Consider the following 22,649-nt stretch of genomic DNA (forward strand, 5'->3'; position numbering starts at 1 on the left):
AGGTAAGCTCTGGTTGCAGGAGGGCCCAGCATGCACGTAGAGGCTCTCACAACCATTGCAATCTGGGGAGGGTGGGGCAAGACTACCCATGAAGTCCCAAGCACCTATGCTATAGCCTATGCCAAGCAAGCCCTGTCATGTTGTTCCATTTGTGACTGACTAGGCAGGAGCAGCAATGGAAGGTGAGGAGACAGGTCCAAGGCTCTGGATGGGGCATTAGGCAGTGGGGCAGGCAGTAGGCAGAGGAAGGCTGCATGGGGACCCAGATCAACCATGGGCCTGGACACCCAACATTTTGGTAGCTACAACGGGTGATGCAGAGAAGCCACTGTTACCCACCTGCTCTAGTCAGAACCAGCTGAGCACCAGTGAGGCACCTGGCCTGCAGGAGAGCTCAGCACAGGGCAGAGTTAGGAAGCAGAGGAGCCCCAGAGTCACCCCACACCTCTGAATACTCTGAATGCTATCTCTGGCCTGTGGCAAGATGTTACACATTTTATAGCTTCCCAGGGGATTCTGATGCAGCCCAATTTTGAGAACTCTGGCTCTAATCCTACTGCAAGGAATACATCATGGATACAAGGGACTTTACCTATTTTACTGGTAAAACTTATACAATTTGGAGAGGTGGGGGTGAATCTTTTTTTTTTAAGATTTTATTTTTATTTATTCACAAGAAACACACACACAGAGAGAGAGGCAGAGACACAGGTAGAGGGAGAAACAGGCTCCATGCAGGGACCCCAATGTGGAACTTGATCCCGGGACTCCAGGATCACATCCTGGGCCAAAGGCAGGCTCTAAACCATTAAGCCACCCAGGTATCCCCTGAATCTTAAAAAGGACAACAACTGTTGAATCACAAATACACACTTGTTAGAATACCCCACTCCTACCCCCATTACTCCAGAAGAGCCTGGACCAGCGAGGGGCTCTGGAGGTTAAGATTCATCAGCTACACCGTAAATCAACTTTAAGCAATGAACTTCAGACCACCTCCCTCCACCCCATACATCACTCCCATATATCTCCAAACTCTGCATCTTTTCCTGCCACAAAGATAGGGAGCATGCTGTGGCCTCAGCAAACCATAGATATGTCATTCCTAATTGTGGGGACTCGGGACAGCTCTGTGGACCTCGACAGACAGCTCTCACCCCTCACCCCTTCTAACCTCCCACATTTATCAGCAGTGAAAAGATTCAAGAGGGAAATTTGAAAGGCAGGGAGAGTAAGTAATATTTTCCGATTTCAGGAATGTAGAAGACACATCAGTGAAATATTAAAAATTTCCTTATGTATCATCATTTTGTGCAGCTCCATAATTCCCCCATGAAGGTGATAGTAGCCACAAATAACGTCTTCCTTTAGAAAAAGAATGCCAGTGCCCATATCATCCTAAAGTATAAAATGCGTCCTGATCTGCTTCAGAATTTATCCACACTGGCGATGGAAACAGAAGGTTTCCTCTAAATGAGTCAGTCTAGTTGGGAGTGCAAACTTGTTTTAGAAGACCTGTCAACCTGAAAATAGGATTTCAAAAGTTTTTTTTCCCAGCACGTGTTATCTCCCCAAACACTGCTAATAGTTGTTCTGCCCCTCAGATATCGTACTTGGGCTACCTACTGCTCTTCAACTATGTCATCCTGGTGCGGATGGACCGCTGGCCCTGTCTCCAGGAGTGGATTGTCATCTCCTACATCCTGACCCTGGCATTGGAGAAAATACGAGAGGTGATTACCCCAAAGGTCCTTCCCGGGGCCACTGAATGCAAACTTTGATTCAGATATAGCTTCTTATTTGCAAAACACCTCATGCAAATCATGAGTGCTCTGGTAACTTTTTCTTTTGGGGTATGACAATACCAAGTGTATCCCATTCTCTTGCTTAAGATTTATATGTCTTCTGCTTCCAACTGAATTTGAATTTGCAAATCAAAACACAAGGCAAAAATCAATGGTATTTAGCAATAAAAACAGTCTCAGTGACTGTAAAAGCAATAGTAAATGCTGCCAGAGGTAAACCAATTACTACAACCGGGTACAGATTTTTGCTCTGTTTCCCTGGAACTGAAAGACATACAAGATGACTATTTACCTACAACTTAGGACTCAGATTCCACATCTCCCTGCCACCTGCAATGTGGAGTCTTCCTTCTTATTAAGGAAGGGCTCTCAGGAGGCTCTGAGAGGATGGCAGAGGAAATAGGGACATGTACTTTTCTATGAATTTTCATTCACTTTATTAGTTTGTGAAGGGCAAGCTATATCTAAGAAAAAATGAATCTGAACTAAAAAAGCATACAAAAGGGTTTCCACATGCTTCTTCCAACTGGTATAGAATCAGTACTACTATTTTGCCATCATTATTAGTCCTTTCACTGAATTGGAAAAAATATTACTGACAACTTCTTCCCAATAGAGTGAGTTCGATGCTGTCAGTCTAATGAGAATCTGAGAAACCAAAAAAGAAAAGTACCAAATTCAACATTTTATTTTCTTATTTATTTATTCATAAGAGACACACAGAGAGAGGCAGAGACACATGCAGAGGGATAAGTAGGCTCCTTGCAAGGATCTCAATGAGATCATGCCCTGAGCCAAAGGCAGATACTCAACCACTGAGCCACCCAGGCACCCCAAAATCCAACATTTAAAATCCCATCTCCTTTGCTACTAGTCTTTCTTTTCTAGTTGGGCTTCATCAAACTCTGCAAATGTTACAACTGGAATTACCCCCAAGTAGCCTGCCATGCCATCCCTACTGCCACCATGATGCCGCTGAGCATCAGCCATTTGCTAAGATACTATTCTTTATTCTAGGAGCTCATCTTCCAGGCTATAGTGTACACGGGTTGTTAAACTAGTGAATCCCTTCTGTGCTGGCCAAAAAATAGCCACCACCCCATCCCAGTCATGGGGTCCCCAGGGCCCCAGTCTCCATAACTGAAGGGGTACACCATGGTACAGCAGCCCCCCACCCTACTGCACACCATAGCCACATCCATGGGGCTCACTCTCTCTATGTATCTTTGCATGCTGTTTGTTAAGTAGTTTCAATTTTACCCTGAGGAAGTAGTGATTTTTATCAGTGGTGACTTTTTTTTAGAGATTTATTTGAGAGAGAGAGCATGCACAAGAGGTCAGGGGGAAAGGCAGAATGAGGGGCAGAGAGAATGTCAAGCAGACTCTCCACTAATGGCAGGGTCTCTCCATCTCACGACCCAGAGATCATGACCTGAGCCAAAGCCAAGAGTCAGATGCTTAACTGACTGAGCCATCCAGGAACTCCCAATCAATGGCGATTTTTAAAGGGTAATATCTCAAGTAGGAGAAAATATTTTACTTTCCCCTGACTTCTCACATCTAAGTTGCAAAGGAATTGTGGCAAAAAAAACATCTCCTAGCCCAATCTGCCTTCTCCATCAGGTGGATTACCCTTTGTAGACCACACGGGTGTGTCTCTGCTCTAGGCTTTTCTTCCTGGACTAACTCTGGAACGTGGGCTGACGGGCACATATCCAGAGAATTAAAAAGAAATCAAGAGGCAGCTGCTTTTATTTCACCCAGAAAGACATGATTTAGAAGGCATTTCCTGAGAATTTGTGAAACACTGCATCTAGGAATATAGAAGATTCCATGGAATTTCCCTTTCAAGATATCTTTCTCTGCCTGAGAAGATTAGTGTTTAAAGGTCTTAAGCAGGAAATGGGACCAGATGCCCTGGAATGTTCCACCAGTCCTATCTTTCCAAGATTCTAAGAGGCTTCCAATACAGCACTCCCTGTTATTGTTCTTTGGCATTTGTTTTCAGATCCTCATGTCAGAACCAGGCAAACTCAGCCAGAAAATAAAAGTTTGGCTTCAGGAGTACTGGAACATCACGGATCTTGTAGCCATTTCCATGTTCATGATTGGAGCAATCCTCCGCCTACAGAAGCAGCCATACATGGGCTATGGCCGAGTGATCTACTGTGTGGATATCATCTTCTGGTATATCCGAGTCCTGGACATTTTTGGTGTCAACAAATATCTGGGGCCCTATGTGATGATGATTGGAAAGATGGTTAGTACTTACACCCCTTTAGGAGCTAGAGACATTGTGGTTGTGGTTAGGACCTGAGACCAGGCCTTGGGTGTGGCTTTATTAGACTTCATTTGGTCTTTCCTTTGTAGTTGGTTTCTTACAGGAAATGTTTTTGCTTTAAGATACATAGTTCTTGGGCGCCTGCGTGGCTCAGTCGGTTAAGTGTCAGCCTTTGGTTCAGGGCATGATCTCAGGGTCCTGGGATCAAGCCCCACTGCAGACTCCCTGCTCTATGGGGAGCCTGCTTCTCCCCTTCCCTCTGCCTGCTGCTCCCCTTGCTTGTGCTCTCTCTGTCAAATAAATAAATAAAAATTTTAAAAACGATACATAGTTCTCCTACATGTTAATACAGTATATACTACTACTATATACTACTTCTATTCTATCCTATACATATATATATACATATACACACAGTATATACTACTTTATCTACAAAGAGAGATGCACTGTATATATGTACATTAATACTGTGTCTATATATTTATATATAATCTGTAGTTAACATGTAGTAAAAGCCAGAAACAAATGGGGCCCAGGGTCACTCCCCCACTCCTATTCCAGAGAGTCTTCTGCCCATGTACTCTGGCCTGGAATAGACAAAGGCAATTCATGTGATTAGGCCAAGACAAATCCATGGCAACATTTCTTCCAGAATAAATCATACAATATGAAACAAAAAAATGAGCTAGCAGGTAATCTTTACATCACCTAAAATAGCTTCAGTGTTAGGACTGGTCCTGGAAGAAAGGAAGTTATCTTAAGTTACAAATTACTCTTTATAGCATGAGCAGCTTTGAGTGAAGGGATATATGATTTAGCCTATCTTGACAAGGGCTCTCATCTTCAGGGATATCCAAAATTAGGAATTATACCAATTCTGTATCCACAGTAACCAGAGCATTACTCATTGTAACCACTCAACAGTTGTGTAATGAATGAATAAATATCATTCTGTACTCTCAATTCATCTTGTTCCTTTCTTATATATCTCCTTCTCTTTCTCTTCAGTTTCCCTTACAAATTCCCATGTTTCCCCCATAATTCTTCCCTTTCTCCATTTGCAGTTGTAGTTATGAGAGGAATATTTGTTTATGGGCAATAATAGAGGAGAAGAAAGAGTAAGAGCAAATGGGGGAGTCAATGTTCTAGAATAAGATGTATGCATTGCATGGCATATAAACACTAGAAGCCTGTGGATGGGATGGAGAGAAGGGAAAGAGGCTCTTTTCATCCTAATTAAACACTCATGAAGAGCAATATAATGAACCAGGCAAACCTGGCCCATGACTCAAGACGGTAAGAGACACATTTTCTCTTTACTCAGATGATTGACATGCTGTATTTTGTGGTCATTATGCTGGTTGTGCTGATGAGTTTTGGAGTAGCCCGTCAAGCCATTTTGCACCCAGATGAGGAGCCGTCTTGGAAACTGGCCCGAAACATCTTCTACATGCCCTACTGGATGATCTATGGAGAGGTGTTTGCAGACCAGATAGACCGTAAGAATAGAATTGATAGTAAGATTCTCTTCCCTGCTTCTGAGGCAGATGATCAGTTCCAAATTAATAGAAGAGCATGTGTTAATTTGGAGATAAATTATTATTTATTCTGCTCTGAGCATAAAATTATTTTAAGAAGGAATAAATACAGAATATGAAATGTAGGTTTTTGAGACATCAGTCATTCCTTCTATTCTAAAAACCATTAACCAGAATTTTGAGAGTCTCATATCCCTTTAGCTGGACCTGGTGAATACCTTATCACATGAATGTAGTCCCAGTGCCAATATCCCAATATTTCTTCAACCTCTTTCTACCCTCAGACAGAGCTGGTAGTGTTATGAGTATAATGAGACAGAAGGCATGACAGGGTGACTGGTGCTTTGTGTCATCCTCTTCTTCAAGCTTCTTCTCCAAAGCTCATTTTCCACATGGCTATCAATCTCCTCTTCACTTATGGAGTTCAACTTATTATTATTATTATCAACAACATATCAACAATATCATCCAGATGTTAGCAGAGGAAATGAGCCATAATCCTGCATGGATTTCTGGGGGGCGTAGGCCCCAGCTCCTCCCCAGGCTGAGCCAGCAGGTCATGGTGTCTCCCGTGTTGTAGGAAGTGAAGCTTAAATGTTCTTATGCCTATTTCACCTGGCCAGTTAATGTATCACCAATAGATTGAGGCTCCTCAGACCTGTTTTTTGTATCCAGACCATACCTTCATTTGCATGTTGTGCTCTGTCACAAAGATACAGATACAAGAGCACATCTGCTATTTCTGGTGTTCTGCTTCTTGGGAGATGGTTTTGAACATCCTCCCCTTGTATGAAATGCAGGGTTTTCAGTACATCTTCTGCCACTGGGTTAGACTGATAACTAGTTCACACAATGCCTTCTATCTAGCTTTTATAACGTGATTCTGAACACATTATTATAACCAGTATCTCAAAGTCAATTATTGAATGTGTTTGTAGCTTGGTAAACTGGAACATAAAAATCTAATTTGGTTTCAAAAGAGTATTTACTTAGGTAAACATATGATCCAGACATAAATTATGATATTTTTTTATTATTTAATTGGGTAATGTGAAGATAAAGAGGCAAACTTGAGGCTATTCTCAGTAACATCATTAAATGCAGGTTTTTCATTCTTGATCTGGTTATTGCATAATAATTTTGCATTTATATGTGCTTATGAGGTATTTCAACTGGGATATAGAGACTGCCTGATTGGTTAACCAGTTGGTTAATATGATCATCTGCCAGTAGCCTCATATCTTTTTCACAGTATTTTTAATGTGTGAGCTTTTTATTGCTTATGACACATGGTAAAATCAATATTCATGAAATATATATGTATTCCCTAGAATTAATAATGTTTACAGTTTCTTCTAAATAGACCACTTTTTCCTGGCATGAATCTGTAATTCCCAAACTTGAATACTTTGCATATCTTGACACCAAAACCATTCTTGTGTTGTTAATCATTTGTTTTACTTTCTTCTCAACTGTTGTCTTGTTTTCTTCCCTCCCTTCCTGTCACAACTAAAAAAATAAAATCCTGCTTTCCAATCGCTATATAGTCTACGCCATGGAAATTAATCGTAAGTTTACACAGAATCAATGACTCTAGTCCATGAAATGTGTGTATTAATCAGTTTCTCCCTTAGCTAGGAGTTGGTTTTCAATACTTCTCTTACACTGGTTTTTAATACTTCTCTTGTTTTCTGATGTCAATGCTCTTTTAAACTATGAGTAAGTAAAAAAGTAGGTAGATTATAAATTCATGGAAGTTATTTCACTTATCACTGTTGGGGTCATTCTATTTTTTAGTTCAGGAAATAGGTCCTATAGGATCGAAGTGGCATTTTGAATGAGCAGAGAGAGAAAAGATGATTTTCCAAACATGACACCAAATCTGTTGATTAATGGATTTGAGAGTAGAGGGCATCCTTACCTCCTCCCTCATAACAAAATTATTTCCAAAGTTCATGTACAAGTGATACCAAGGAGACAACATGAGATGATGTTAAATAAATAATCAGAAGACATAATAACTTTCTAACAGATAACAGTAAAGAAAAAACATACAGATAGATTTATCTGCTTAGAAATGAAGGAAAAACTTCTGTATATGAAAAACATAAATGCAGAAATAGGAAAATGTTTATCAATATGACAAGTCAAGAATGACTATCTCTGAGTGTAGAAGTGAGTTTCTTATTTTCTTTGTACAAGTTTATAGTTTTCATTGCTTATGAAATCAGGGAAAAATCATATTAAAAAAGAAAAAGATCATGTAGTGGCATATGTAAGTTACTTACTCTATTCATTTTATGTAAAAATTACATAAAGATAAACTTTTGTTTCAGCTCCTTGTGGTGACAACCAGTATGATGAAGAAGGCAAGCGGCTCCCGCCCTGTATCCCGGGTGCCTGGCTCACACCTGCCATCATGGCGTGCTACCTACTGGTGGCCAACATCCTGCTTGTGAACTTGCTTATTGCAGTTTTCAAGTATGTGTCAAGTCTGATGACTGGGTGCCTATTATTTATTACATTACAAATTTCCAGTTTAATCTTGGAACACTCGTGTGACCATGGATTTACACAGAATTTCAGTAGAACTTTTAAATATGCAGAATTTTTGCAATCTCTTTAATTAAAACTTAAACTGGGTTTCATGTATTCATGAATCAAAAGTTGACACTTAAATACATTTAGAAATTTTTTGATGGTTCAATATCTTATTTTTTTATTGAAGTACAATTAACATAGTGTTGTATCAGTTTCAGGTGTACAAAACAATGGTTCATTAATTCTGTACATTACTCAGTGCTCATCAGGATGCAATTACTGTACTTTTAATCCCCTTTATCTATTTCACCCATTCCCCCACATAGCTCCCCTCTGGCAGCCACCAGTTTGTTCTCTGACTTTGGGGGGTTTTTTCTTCAAGGCTGTGGGAAGAAAAAAAGAGTCTGGGTTGGTTTTCTTTTTACTTTTCTCTCTTTTTTGTTTGTTTTGTTTCTTAAATTCCACATATGAATGAAACCATATGGTATTTGTCTTTCTGTTAAATACATTTAATCTCAGTTTGTGTTTTAACATTGTAACAGGTATTTTAATCTACTGAAAATATATCCTTAGATAAAAGTCTCCTGAGGTAGGGAAGATTTGATCAAGATGTGACTATAATTCATTACCAGAGGCACAGAAAGCAATGTGAATCTCATAAGTTGTGACAATTACTGTAATATTATATAAAATACTTTCCTTATCATTTACAGAATAGAAGATAAAATGGCCTAGGAAAGATATGGCTTAAATTATAAAATCAAGTCTCTTGTAAAACTTGCCCATTTTCGCATGATGTGTTGAGCCTATGACCATGCCTAATAAATGTTCCAAAAAATTGTATCTTCTAAGATGAAAAATATGAGGGAAAAATCCTTCATAGAAATATAGAATCTTGGGGCACCTGAATGGCTCAGTGATTAAGTGTCTTCCTTAGGCTCAGATCGTGATCCCGGGGTTCTGGGGTTGAGTCCTGCATTGGGCTCTCTGCGGGGAGCCTGCTTCTCCTTCTGCCTATGTCTCTGCCTCTCTCTCTCTCTTTCTCTTTCTCTTTCTCTGATTCTCATGAATTAAAAAAAAAAAAGAAGACAACAGAAATTCTGTCCATAAAAAGAAAGAAACAAAGAAATATAGAATCTTAGAGCTGACCAAGGCTTTGGAAAGAATCTGGTTCAAACTCTTGTTCAACTGTATTACAGATTTAAATATTTCAAAATACTTAGTTGGATAGCTCCTACCTTTAAAAATATGAAATAAAGCTTTGTGCAGTGACAGTATCGTAGCCAATGAGGTTTATCCGTGCGATTATTGCTAATTGAAAAATATGAAATAAAATTTTCCTGAGCATATGAGTCAGTAGACCACAGTATGGTGTTTCAAGAGAACAATATGTAGCAGCTTCAATACACTTAATTCTTACTTATATGAGGAAAATGTCCCTGTGTGTAGATAATCCACACTGACAGATAAACCAAAAGACAGGGTAATCTAATAATCAGAGGTGCTAAAAGGCCATTTCATTGTTTATTTTCATTTCCATGTGAGTAAATGATTGCCCTGGGAAATTTAAATGAAAAGTAAAATAACTAATTAAACATTTATTCTTTTTAAAGCAATACCTTCTTTGAAGTTAAGTCAATATCCAACCAGGTGTGGAAATTCCAGCGTTATCAGCTGATAATGACATTTCATGACCGGCCAGTCCTACCTCCACCGATGATCATTTTAAGCCACATCTATATAATCATTATGCGTCTTAGTGGTCGCTGTAGGAAAAAAAGAGAAGGGGATCAAGATGAGCAGGATCGTGGTCTAAGTACGTGCAGGATTCTTTCGTTTCTCTCTTGGGCAAATTTCAAGAGTGTTCCAACTGGACACCCTCATGGAAATCTCACTAAATTACTTAAATTGTGTGAAAACATAACACTCTAGTCCAACTGTTGTTCTTTGCAGGATGCTTCTCATTTTATGTTGATTTTATTCCAGTACTGTTAGTTTCTGAGTAATTAGTGTTACCGAAAGCCTGCTCATGATGAGATCAGAAACCGAGAGAGTTCTTGAAAATGACTCCTCCAAAACCGGGAAACTGAGTAGGGAAAAATTAGAGAGGAAGACAAGCCAAGATAGACTCCTAACACTGGGAAATAAACAAAGGGTTGCAGATGGGGAGGTGGGCTGGGGGAGGCAGTAACTGATTGAATGGTCATTAAGGAGGACACATGATGAGATGAGCACTGGATGTTATACTATATATTGGCAAATTGAATTTAAATATCTTTAAAAATATATTATTAAATATTTAAACTTAAAAAAATGACTCCTCTCTCTCTATATATATATACTCCCTTTAAGACTGCTTCAATGTGTTGTATCTGAAGAGGGTAGGACAGTAATGATGTCCACCTGACTCTATCCGTAAAATACATGCAAAGGGTTCTCCAGAAAATAGTGCTTGGTTTCACTTTGCAAATAGCTGTCATAGTGGTGTTTTGTGTTAAAAAAAGTAAGCCATTTTGCTCCAGCAGAAAGATGGTTTCTGCATATTACAACCTGTTTAAGTAATAAACCATTGGTGTAGTCAGAGAATTGCCTACAAGTGACAACAAGTGAGTTCAATTCAGGTTGATTCGTGGAATTCGCAATAATGCAACTAAATTGATTATTTATGGTTGGGGCTCATTTCTCAGCAAATGCTTCTCCCTTTACGCAGAGCTGTTTCTCAGCGATGAGGAGCTGAAGAGGCTGCACGAGTTCGAGGAGCAGTGTGTTCAGGAGCACTTCCAGGAGAAGGAGGATGAGCAGCAGTCGTCCAGCGATGAGCGCATCCGCGTCACTTGTGAGAGGTGCGCCCAGCCCGGGGCCAGTGGTGGCCCGTGGTGGCCCTCGATGGCCTACAGGCCAAGGGTTTGCGGGCTCCTCCGCCCCATTCTACAGGGGATGCCAACGTCCATATAAATGTTCACTCCCAAATTCTCTTCTTTGTTCAAACTTTGGATTCTTTGCGTGTTTTTACCCCAAAACAATGTGAAAATATCCACCGTGAAATGGTGATTGTAAATTGTATAGAGAAGGGAATGCTGCATTGCAAATATTCCAGGCCCAAACTAAGCCAAACCAAACTGAAAAAAACCCTGACCGTTCTTGCCCACTCCTAAAGTAAGAGGTTTTATTGCAATTACCCTGCATCAATGAGAGAAAATCCAGCTGCAGGGCTGTGTAAATGCCGGGGAAGCCATCTTTTGACTTGGGGTTGCCTTGTCAAGGAATAGTATTCCCCTAGGGACTGACCTGCTCTTCGTGCCTTAATGTTCCTGTTGCTCCTTTCCCAACCTGGCAGAGCAGAGGTAAGGGCTCCCTCCTCTCTGCTTCTATGCCACCAGGAACTTTGGGAGGAGCAGAAGTGTCTGTCTTCCATGAGATGGGAAGCTTCTAAACTAGGGCATGATGTGTTTTTCAGACAATTTAACATCCTGGGTCCTGGCAAAATCACTATCATCCATATGCTAGTGCTTAATAAATCAGAACGAATGAATGCATACGTGCATGAATCTATGAATGAGCAAATGAAGGCAGGCCAGGAAGAGCCAGAAAGGGTGACATTTTCTGGACTTTCCAGTGTTGCTCTTCCTGCAGCTGGGAAAGAGTAACCAGCACAGGGCAGACAAAAACAATAAAATTACACTATCTATATCTTTCGAATCATATGATTTTAAGAACCTTCATCACTTAATACAATCAGTGTAAGCTATTGTTATTATTACTCAAAGAATGTGGTAATTGATAAAATATCCTTCCAAAGAGTTTAAGCAGCAATGCAGGTAGAAGGACGATGCCTAAGGGGATACTAGCTTACCATTCCATCCTTCAGTCCTCAGAATCAAAGTGTCTAGCACAGTTACATGTATTTATTGACAGACATAAAGACATTCGAAAGAATATTTCAGGAAACCATCTAGTTGAGGGTCTCAACAATTACAACACGATTCACAATACACCTTCAGGTCTCCCTGGTGTGCCTGTTTAGGCCGGTGGCTGCCACAGTCCATGGGAGAGACAACGCCCCTGGCAGCTGTAGCTCTCTGGGCCCTTACCCATCCAGCACTGGACACCTTGTAATCCAACCTGCCAAATTTAAGGGTTATCTGTACTAACTTTTGGTCTTAATAAGATACATTTTCAATAAAACTTTTCAGTGCTTCTTTGCTGTTTTAATAGTAATTACTAAGCTTTTAAGATATAAAAATTTCTTCCTGAGAAAGATAAGCTACCCCCATCTTAATATTCTAAAATTTCAACTTTTTTAGTTAGACATTAACTTGGATTTGATCACAGCCAGTAATTTACAATGGAAATTGTGTTTTGTTTCACTCTGCCTTTTCCCCTCCTCCCTTCTCCCAGCATTGTTTGGATTTTTACCATTCTTAGAGCAAGCCTCCAAGAATGTGGTTATCAGGTCACTACCAAACTGCATTTTCCTCTTGGGGCTCTGTGCACACGTAATAGGAATGAAAATGTGCTGGGCCGTAAAAACATCTACTTCCCGTTTCCCTTCATTGAGATCTCCAAGAGTGATGGGAGAGCATTCCTGCCCCTCCCGTTCACTTGTTGACCATTTCTAGGCTGAATCACAGATGCATATCAAAGACAAAAGGAGGAGAAAGTCTGGGGAGAAGGTGCCTTTCCTTCACCCTTCACCAGGACAGTTGAGGAACAAGAAAGAAGGTTGAAGAATAGAAATAAAACTAGTTCTTTTTACCTAAATTTGACACCAGTGATTACTTTTTTTTTAAAAAAAAAAAAGATTGTATTTATTTATTCATGAGAGACACAGAAAGAGAGAGAGGCAGAGACACAGCCAGAGGGAGAAGCAGGCTCCATGCAGGGAGTCTGATGTGGTACTGGATCCCAGGACCCCAGGATCACGTCCTGAGCCAAGGGCAGATGCTCAACCACTGAGTCACCCAGGCGCCCCACCAGTGATTACTTTTTAAAATCAAATTTTTGAGTACTCAGATATTTTTGTCATTTTTAAAAATCTTCTTTACATATTGGGTTGTTTTTATTTTCCGGGTCACCATTTGCCATTTGATGATTCTGCTGTTCTCTCAGCTGTCATCCCAGCTCCTTTCACTTTGCGGGGTCTGGTTAGGAGGGAGCCTCTATGAAAGGTGCTGTTGGCATCAGTCTCTGCCTGGCCTCCTTCTTGTCAGGTACCTTTCAAAACCTGAGCCAGCAATTTGCATGACTCAGTCTTACAAACATGTTCACACAAGAAGTTTACATACTTGTGCTCCTTCATGCAGGGTGTTTTGAGGCCTTCTGTGGAGGAAGCACATTCATGGCTTTCCCTTAATGTTTGGAAAGTAATATATAAAGTTCTAACAATTTCACCATCTTGTGAGATCCAACATTTAGTCCCTCAATCAGAGATTTACAGTATGATTCAGTTTTTAGTTAGCAACAACACTGCAGCAAGGTACTTAGCTCAAAGCCCCACCCAGCATGCCCACTTAGCTGACTTAGGGCACTGCACTCACGGATTTCTTCCCAAAGTTGGACATGCTCTGGGCTCTGAGAGTGGCTCCACTAGCCATCTCATTTAGCAAGACAGACACTGTCAAATCATCAAATTCTGCTTTCTTCCCCCATGAATGAATCATGATCCCGACTCCACCTCTTTCCTTCTCTATCACCAGCACACTAGTACAAGCTACTAGCATTTTTCACTAGGATTCCTGCAGTTGCTCTCATAGCATCTGAGCTCTCCATAATCATTTCTGCTCTTTCAATTCATTTTTGCGCTCACTAACTAGACTTCACTCTGGTTGCATCGCTCCCCACTAGCTCTCTTTAAAAGCCTTTGAGTGGCTCCCATTGCTCCCAGGTCCAGCCTCACTCTGGACTGTCCTCCTTTCATGCTTGGCGTTCAGTTTTGCTAGCCTTCTGTCACTTCCTCTAAGCCACCACTCCCTTCCTGCCATAGGAGTTTTGTACATGTTGTTCCCTCTGCCTGCTCACCCTTTGGATCTTTGCTCAAATGTCAATTCCTTATGGAAAACTTCCTTGATCACCTCATACCTTAGACTAGGTTAAGAAGTCTGCACATCTCAACATAGCAAGAGCTTGAGTTTCTGAATGAATGGATAACTAAAAAATTCATGTCCTGACCTGAATGCAATTTCCATCCTATCCTCAATGAATATCAAATAGGATGTCAACTATGCTCCCCCCAGGTTTGAAACCGATTTTGCTGTTGGCAACTAGGAACGGTCTCAATAAACAAATGATTCTGCTACCCATAATTGTCAGGAAGAATCTTTAATATCAGCAACGCCAAAACAACTTGTGGTGTTGACAGGTGTTGCTTCTTTGCCTGAAAGGTTAATATCAGATAACCAAGAGGGCTGGTGAAAGAATATTTTATAACTTCTGCCAGCACAACCAAGGTAAAGTTCGTCAACCTAGATATTCTATCTCATCATATCAGACTAATACCTAGTAACATGTATCTTTATCAATCAGAATTTGAAAGCCATCTCTGTATCTCTTGGAAAATCCACTGCTGAACACATCATTCCTTTTGTGGTTTGGCATCCCCTGGTTCACAGATTCAAGAACAACTGAGTTGAAAAGAATCTTTTCTAAAATAATTTCATCAGAGATTCAACTTCCTTTTCTTGAACAATGAGAATTATGTAAGCCAGTGTGTTTTCCTTTTTTCCATGGCATCAAGGAAGCTTAGGACCAAACTTAATATTTCATTATAACAAGTACATTGTTATAGGTTTTTGGAATACATGGTGAACATTGCCTCCTTACTATCTCTTGTTTACTCATTCATATCTTCTATTTGCATAAATTTTATTTTGCATATATGATATTTTCAAGTATGCAGGCTATATAATTCATAAAGTATACATTTTCAATGCTGTGGTCTTGTATTTAAGCATCTATGGGTCTTAGACTAGCTAAACCTATAATAGAAGGTTTGGATTCCACCAAGACTTCTGGGTCATATGCTCACATGTTGTATTTGTGGATCTGGGCTAAGGTGTTGGGTTTCCTCTAGGCTTGATAAGAAAGCAGCAATTTCTGGTCTTGAGATCTTATTTGGCATCCTCTTCCTGAGTGATCAAGAAGAGATGCTGGTAACAGAGACCATAACAAGAAAGACAAGAAGGAGAGAAATTAGATAGTCAGTAGAAGAAGACCTGAAAGAGAGATGAGTCTCAGAAAAGAGGTGGGTGATTCCTCTGATATGGACAGGATCATAGAAAGACAAACACATAGTGATGGGAGAGAAGTTTGGGGAAGATTCCATCTGAATGTCTTAATCTCAGAAATTAACTGGAGTCAAAGTTGCTTGGATTATGGGAAAGGGGTGAGATTAAATGTTAGAATTTGTGTCTGGTAAATGACCATCTTCTTCCTTACCTGACTTTGAGAGCCAATTCAGCGAGAGATGCAGACATCAGGCAGATAGAGATAAAAATAGTATTGGCTTTACAGTAATAAATGTTGTGCCAGAGGATATGGTTCAGTTCTCGCCAAATACACAGAATTAGCCATAGCCACTCAGTCACAAGCAACTGCTGGCCTCTCTTCTCACAGGCAGAATCAGCTTTCCCCACTAAGCTTACCATATGAACAAAACAAAGTAAGAACCCATGCTCTATGCAGGCAGCTGGCCCCCAAAGAGAGAGAGAAAAGCAAGCTGGTGTTCTGGTCTTCAAACTCCAATCAGAAAATCAGTCCTCCTCAAAAATAAATAAAGGACTGTAGAGAGGCCAAGAATTTCACACTAATATAAAGTCCAGACACATAGGAAGGAATGACAGGAATGGGGAAAGAGTACCTTCTGGTAACATTATAGACTTGAAGCCACTAGAGAGGATTTGAGTTCACCTTTTGGGAAAATATGATAGGAAGGAGCTAGCCAAGAGATTGCTCAGAAGGAATACTGAGGACCTAAGTAAAATTAGCTAATATGATTTTGTATTGGGCCAAGTCAAGGTGATTCCCATGACCTTTAACAGTGACTCTCTAGAACCCAAGGGCAAGGATACAGTTAGTGAATGGAGCATGGGGCATAGCAAAAAGGAGGCTGAAAGGGACCTATGTTCCCAAGAACCAATCAGTGGGGATACCACAATGATATTAGTGTTTGCAAATGGTAGCATAAACATATTACACTACCTCAAGGTACCATTTTTCCCTGCCCAGCTGTTGAGCTCTAGTGGCAAAATGACACAACTATGCTGGAAGGGAGAGAGAACCTAGGATATCACTAAGGGCTTCAGTGAGTGGTTGACCAGAGTCTTGCCTGAACAAGACAAGTGGAATATAGCCAGAAAAGGCTAATGACTTAGATGACTTGAATTTTAGAAACCAAGGATATCTGAAGTATGGCCATGTTGGTATATATAAATGATGATTTTAGCCTAGAGCTAAAATCCTGTAGAGTTTAACATTCTTTTGGTAAGTCTTCAGTATTTTGTTTATTAAAAACAATGAGAAAGCTGGAAGATTTCAGACTTAAGTCTTGATCTTTGTTTAGTCTTTCACGTATAAATACTCTGTAAGTAAGCACAACCAAGTTCCATCCTGAGTGTTCTCACTATAATTACTAAACTTAAAAGGCAGCCTCATATGAAGAAGTAGATAGAAATTAAAATAGCTGGATATAAAATTTGGACTAGATCAGACAAGTTTATGATCTGCAGACCTGGAATAAAATTACAGGGTAAGAATACTCTAAGAACTCAATATAGAATACCATGCAACCTTGAAACATGGGTTTCTTCAAGTATAAACTGGATTTCCAGTAACATTATGTTTTTAGGTTAACATTGAACTCTATCATTAAGGAAATATTCCCATATAATTTATAAGATGCCTTGCAGGTGAAGGGTAATGATTGCACTTGAAAAGATGACTGCACATAAAACAGGTTTTAGTAACTAGCTTACTACAGAACTCCAAATATCTAAGTTCTTGGTTTTAAGAAACACACACATGGACTCTTATCATGAGACCATGAATTTGGGCCTTATATTTAATAGATAAGAGTCTATGAAACTCCAATAAAGTTATACCATATATAAGTATTCTCTTGGAAGTTACCACAAAAGTGCCACAAATTTATATACTGTTGTGCCTCTTATTTGAATGAAATGGAAAACATTATTTACAATGCCTTTAAAAAATGTGTTCTAATTAAGCTACGTTCAGGTTTAGTTGCATAATGTCCAAAACGAAATATCCTAGATAATAGATATATGAAGATACAGATGAAAGCATCTGGAGATTTGCAATCACACCTACTTCACATGGTCACATTATTTTACACTTGCATAGCATTTACAACTCACAAGGTGCTTTCACTGACACAATTTCACTTAATTCTCACAACACCATCATGCTACTATGGTTGTTAATTGCTGTTTATTGTCACTGGTGACAGATGTATAATAAAGAGGAGCTGATGGAGTACTTCATCCCTAATGTGAATATGGGCACAACTCAAAGAGAATCCTGAAGTTAACAAAATATTGATCATAAACAGCCCTTCTTTCTTGAAAACAAGCTAAAACAAAGAGTCCTGATGTGCAATGTCAGTTTCTAATCTGGTATAGTTATCTCTCACTTTCTTAATTTACAAAACAAGTAGAATTATATATGTGCCAGATTTTGAGACTGGTGAGGGAATGTGGGCTTTGAACAGAAAATCCTGTAGACTAATCTGTGCTAATCTCTGAATCAAACAGAAATGTGAAGGGAACAAATTTAGCTATTATTAACTAGGATTGATAAAGCCAGTTAGGTTCTGGACTCTCAGTGATTTTAGTAGGAGACATAAAGTAGTAAAAGACAGGGCAAATATTGTCATAAATCAAGTGTGGCTTAAATTTTATTCAAAGACAGGAGCATGATTACTTTGGGCCCAGCCAGTTTATAGATTTCACTTGGTTCTAGTTTCCTCTGATATAAAAGGCTAACCCTCATGAATTGTTCTTCTGGCCTGCCAGCTGAAATTCAGATGTTTGGTAGTTAGAAAAATGGCCTTAGTGACTTTGCCAAAGTATTCTAAATGGAAGAATTTTGGCTGCGAAGGGAATGCCACCATGGTGTGTGAAATAAAACCTAGTGAATCTACTTAGTGATCTATATGTAAATCCAAACAGAAATAATTAGAGAAGCCATGAATTCAAATTGGTGAAAATGGATAGAAGTAGGTCTGTAAGAAATCAGTATTTCAGTCTAAGACAGTGCATTTGTAGCACAAAAATGCTATCCAAAGAAATAGTCTCTTTGAACCAAATACTAGTCATACTAGAATAATAGTTATAAGTAATTTGACCAAAGGATTTGAAAATCTCAAAAGCAAATACTGACCTATTTTATAAAATAAGTATTATTTTGAAAAATAATAAACAATACAGTCATGTTAATCTAATTAAATATTAGAAGCCAGGATAGCAACATAATTTTATCTACAATGGCTGGGATCCCTGGCATCACCAAGGCAGCTTTCATTCATCTGGTTCTATAAATATCAGAGGTAGCAAGTTCTAGAACAAGTTTTCTCAAACTGAGGTCATCATGTGCCCTGGCGTTTGGGGTTCTCAAGTTCTAGAAGAATTTTAGTTTTCCATCTTGATGATGATGGAATGTTTGTGAAGCAAATTTGAGGATGAGCAACAAGATGAGACAGAAAGGGAGGCTGGGGGCCAGATTCTGAAAAGTCTTGAATGTATATAAGAAACAGAAATCTTTTTTTTTTTTTTTTAAGATTTTATTTATTTATTAGAGTCACAGAGAGAGAGAGAGAGAGAGAAACAGAGAGAGAGATAGAGAGAGAGAGATTGAGAGAGAGAGAGAGGCAGAGACACAGGCAGAGGGAGAAGCAGGCTCCATGCAGGGAGCCTGACATGCTGGGACTGATCCCGGGTCTCCAGGATCACGCCCTGGGCTGAAGGCAGCGCTAAACTGCTAAGCCACTAGGGCTGCCCAAGAAATCTTTTTTTGAAGATAGTATTTATTTATCTGAGAGAGAGACAGAGATAGTGATAGAGATACCAAGAGAGAACATGAGCTAGGGAGGAGGAGGGGGAGCAGCAAGCTTCCCACTGAGCAGGGAGCCAGACACCAGAGCTTGATCCCACCACTCTGGGATCATGACCTGAGCTGAAGGCAGATGCTTAATTGACTGAGCTGCCCAGGCACCCCAAGAAACAAAAATCTTTATAGGATGAGGTTAAGGGCTACTAAGAAATTGGAAGGGAAAACCTGAAGCTGCATTTACATGACACTTTACATGATGCTGAGACAGTGCCGACTGTTTCTATCATAGAAATATACAAGTGGAGATTATAAGGTTTCCTTTTAACACACTCCTTGGTATCCAACATTGTAATAAAATTTGATTTTTAATCTTAAGTGTTATGAGAAACTGCTACTGTTTTTTTTGTTGTTGTTTTGTTTTTTTACTGCTACTGTTTTTAAGCAAGGGGTGACATGATTGAGTACCTGTGTTACTGTTTTGGATTGGAGCAAGAAGCCATTGGAGGCAAGGAGGCTATTCCTAATAACTAACACTTTTTGCTTTATCAGCCTGGGGTATAAAATGAGGTCATATATCTTTTAATATTAAAGTAAATTATAGTGAGACCTCATCTTGCTTATTCAAAGAGTGCCTTCTTTCCCTTCCTATTGTTCTGCTGAGTCAGTTGTAAGAGATCCAGTGGTCCAGTAAAGTCTTTACCTATTGCATCAAGAATCAAGAAAGTGGGACCAATTCTTTCTTTTTGCTTTCTTGCTCTTTCTCCTCCTGCCACTTGGCCCTGGAAGCAGGCATAGTTGTGGAAGTGAAACGCAGAGTAAATTAATTAAAGCCCCAGATTTTTTAATGGAGGTTGGAAAGGGGGAGCTCCAAGATACTGGAAACACCTAGGAGATTGTAGGGAGGAATGAACTTGCAAAAGTAACCCTACAAAGTTGCTTATGAACTTAAGAGCTCACCCCCAAACTGTGTGTATTTGTGTGTGTGTGCACGTGTGTGTGCGTGCATGTGTATTTGTGTGTGTGTGGTTCTGCTATTAGCATCCCTAAAGGATTGAGAAAGATAAAGTGAACAAAAAATGGTATAGTAAGGAACTCTTGGATAACTCCATAAAAGTAACAATAAAACTGTCAAAACTTTCAGAATCAACTTTTTAGAAAGATGGAAATGAACCAATGGCTTGTAACAATCTGTGAAGTGCTTACTCAAGAAACATGGCTTAATATTTTTTTTAAGTGAGCTTTGTGCATTTCAGTTTACCTAGTCCCATCCCCCACTCCTCAGTTCACTGGCAGCCATGAAAATAACAGGCTGAATTCCTGGTACTAGTGGAAGCAGAAAGAACCACATACACAAAAAGTTGCAATTATCTATTTTGACCTGTCTGGTGGCTCCCTGAAAGATTGGTTCAAAAGACTTACCTTAATTTCCCTTGACTTGGAACTAGACCAAGGCTAAATAAAACTGCTAGCCAAGGTGGGGATAGGGAGAGGGCATTTGTCATAAACATTTACATGCGAATGTTTTGGTCCCTACTCCCCAAGGTGATAAATAACAGAGTTGGGGTAAATGAGACTAACCAAAAGCTTCAGAAAAAAGGCTGGGAAATGAGATGAGATGTCCATAAGGCTTTGAAAAGTTCTAACATATTCCTGGGAATCTAGAAGGCCATAGGCATGCATATGTCTGTGCACATGCTCAGAAAATACTGAGAAGACAGAAAGGTTCCCGTTCTAGCTGACCTAAAGGCTCTGTGAAAACAGGAAGTGAAGGCTAAGACAAAGATGCAAACTCTGGCTGAGTGTTGATGATGAACATGCACAGAATCCCTCAGCAAAGACTGGGAGTTTTTTTTTTTTTATTCCAGAGATTTAAGGAATTCTCTGTTCAATCATTAGCTGACCACTGAGCTAACAGAACAGAATTTCAGTGGCCAAACACAACAAAGAATACAGGCTTTATAGAATCATTTCAGAAAAGTCACTAAATAAGCAACAACTACTATAATATGAATCAATAATTAACAAACCCTGGGGAAGAAAGAGAATCAGACTTCCAGAGTTGCCATGCAATATTACTCAAAATGCCCAGTTTTAAATAAAAAGATATGCAAAGAAACAAGACAGTATGGTCCACACCTAGGGAAAAGGCAATCAAAGAAACTGGCCCTAAGAAATTGGATGTTGGACTTTCTGACATTTATTTTTTTAAGGATTTAATTTATTTATTCACTAGAATATACAGAGGGGAGAGAGAGAGAGAGAGGCAGAGACACAGGCAGAGGGAGAAGCAGGCTCCACGCAGGGATCCTGACATGGGACTGGATCCTGGGTCTCCAGGATCACACCTCGGGCTGAAGGTGGCACTAAACTGCTGAGCCACCTGGGCTGCCCCTGACAAAGACTTTAAATCAGTTATTGTAAACACATTCAAAGAGCTAAAGAATACCATCTCTAAAGATCTACAGGGAAGTTGAGAATGAGGTCTCACCATATAGAGAATACAAATAAAGAGACAGAAATTATATTTAAGAAAAGGAAAGAGAAGGAGAAGGTGAAGAACCAGAAATTCTGGAATTGTAAAGTAAAATAACTGAAAGGAAAATTTTACTATAGAGTCTCAAAATCATAGCTGAGCAGGCAGAAGAAAGAATTAGTACACTTGAAGATAAATCAGTTGAGATTATCCAGTCTAAGGAAGAGAAATATAAAAGAATGAACAGATTCTCAGAGACCTGTGGAATACCATCAGCATGATAGCATACACATAATGGGAATGCCAGAAGGAAACAAAAAGAAAGTGGCAGAAAATATCTCAATAAATAAAGGCCAAAGATTTCCCAAATTTGATGAAAAATATGAATCTACACATAGAAGTTCAATGAACTCCCAGTAAAATAAACTTCACTTGATCTTAGTCAAAAGGCCAAGAAGTGATCCAAGTAAAATAAACTCAAAGACATCCACACTTATTTAAATAGTCATCAAACTGTCATAAGCCAAAGGAAAAAATCTTGAGAGAATCAAGAGAAAAGCAACTCATCACACACAAAGCATCCTCAATAAAATAAAAGGCTGACCTCTCGCTGGAAACCCGGGAGCCCAGAAGGCAGAGGGATGAAATATTCAAAGTGCTGAAAGAAAAAGACTATTAACCAAGAATAGTGTATCTAGCAAAACAGTGTTTCAAAAAATGAAGGAGAAATTAATATATTCCCAGATAGCAAACACTGAAAGAATTTGTAACTACTAGACCTGCCCTAGTAGAGATACTAAGAAGTCCTTTGGGTAGAAATGAAAGTTCGCCAGACTACTAAAATCCACATGAAGAAATAAAGAGCACCATAATAACTACATACATAAGTATAAAAGACATTATAAGGTTACTACATAGAAAAGTATAAAAGACATTATAAATGT

The 22,649-nt window shown here is 39.4% G+C and overlaps 1 protein-coding gene, 1 long non-coding RNA gene and 1 pseudogene across 3 annotated transcripts in view; 2 read left to right on the top strand and 1 right to left on the bottom strand.

Annotated features, from left to right (window-relative positions):
• TRPM1 (transient receptor potential cation channel subfamily M member 1) overlaps positions 1 to 22,649 on the top strand; it is a 94,555-nt gene that overhangs the window by 61,323 nt on the left and 10,583 nt on the right. Inside the window, exons 20-26 of the mRNA XM_049108006.1 lie at positions 1,605 to 1,733; positions 3,814 to 4,065; positions 5,414 to 5,588; positions 7,175 to 7,195; positions 7,964 to 8,108; positions 9,782 to 9,984; positions 10,879 to 11,011. Coding sequence (XP_048963963.1) covers positions 1,605 to 1,733; positions 3,814 to 4,065; positions 5,414 to 5,588; positions 7,175 to 7,195; positions 7,964 to 8,108; positions 9,782 to 9,984; positions 10,879 to 11,011 — 1,058 coding nt within the window. The remainder of the gene's footprint in view (positions 1 to 1,604; positions 1,734 to 3,813; positions 4,066 to 5,413; positions 5,589 to 7,174; positions 7,196 to 7,963; positions 8,109 to 9,781; positions 9,985 to 10,878; positions 11,012 to 22,649) is intronic.
• LOC112653507 (uncharacterized) overlaps positions 8,307 to 22,649 on the bottom strand; it is a 36,337-nt gene continuing 21,994 nt past the window's right edge. For both annotated transcript variants that reach the window (XR_007409610.1, XR_007409611.1), the window contains exons 2-3: positions 9,788 to 9,934; positions 8,307 to 8,551 (exon numbers count right to left, since the gene is read on the bottom strand). This is a non-coding gene — a long non-coding RNA (uncharacterized LOC112653507). The remainder of the gene's footprint in view (positions 8,552 to 9,787; positions 9,935 to 22,649) is intronic.
• Positions 9,426 to 9,598, top strand: LOC112654239 (U4 spliceosomal RNA; annotated as a pseudogene).

Source organism: Canis lupus, chromosome 3 (assembly GCF_003254725.2).
Source record: "Canis lupus dingo isolate Sandy chromosome 3, ASM325472v2, whole genome shotgun sequence".
Taxonomy (NCBI): Eukaryota; Metazoa; Chordata; class Mammalia; order Carnivora; family Canidae; genus Canis; species Canis lupus.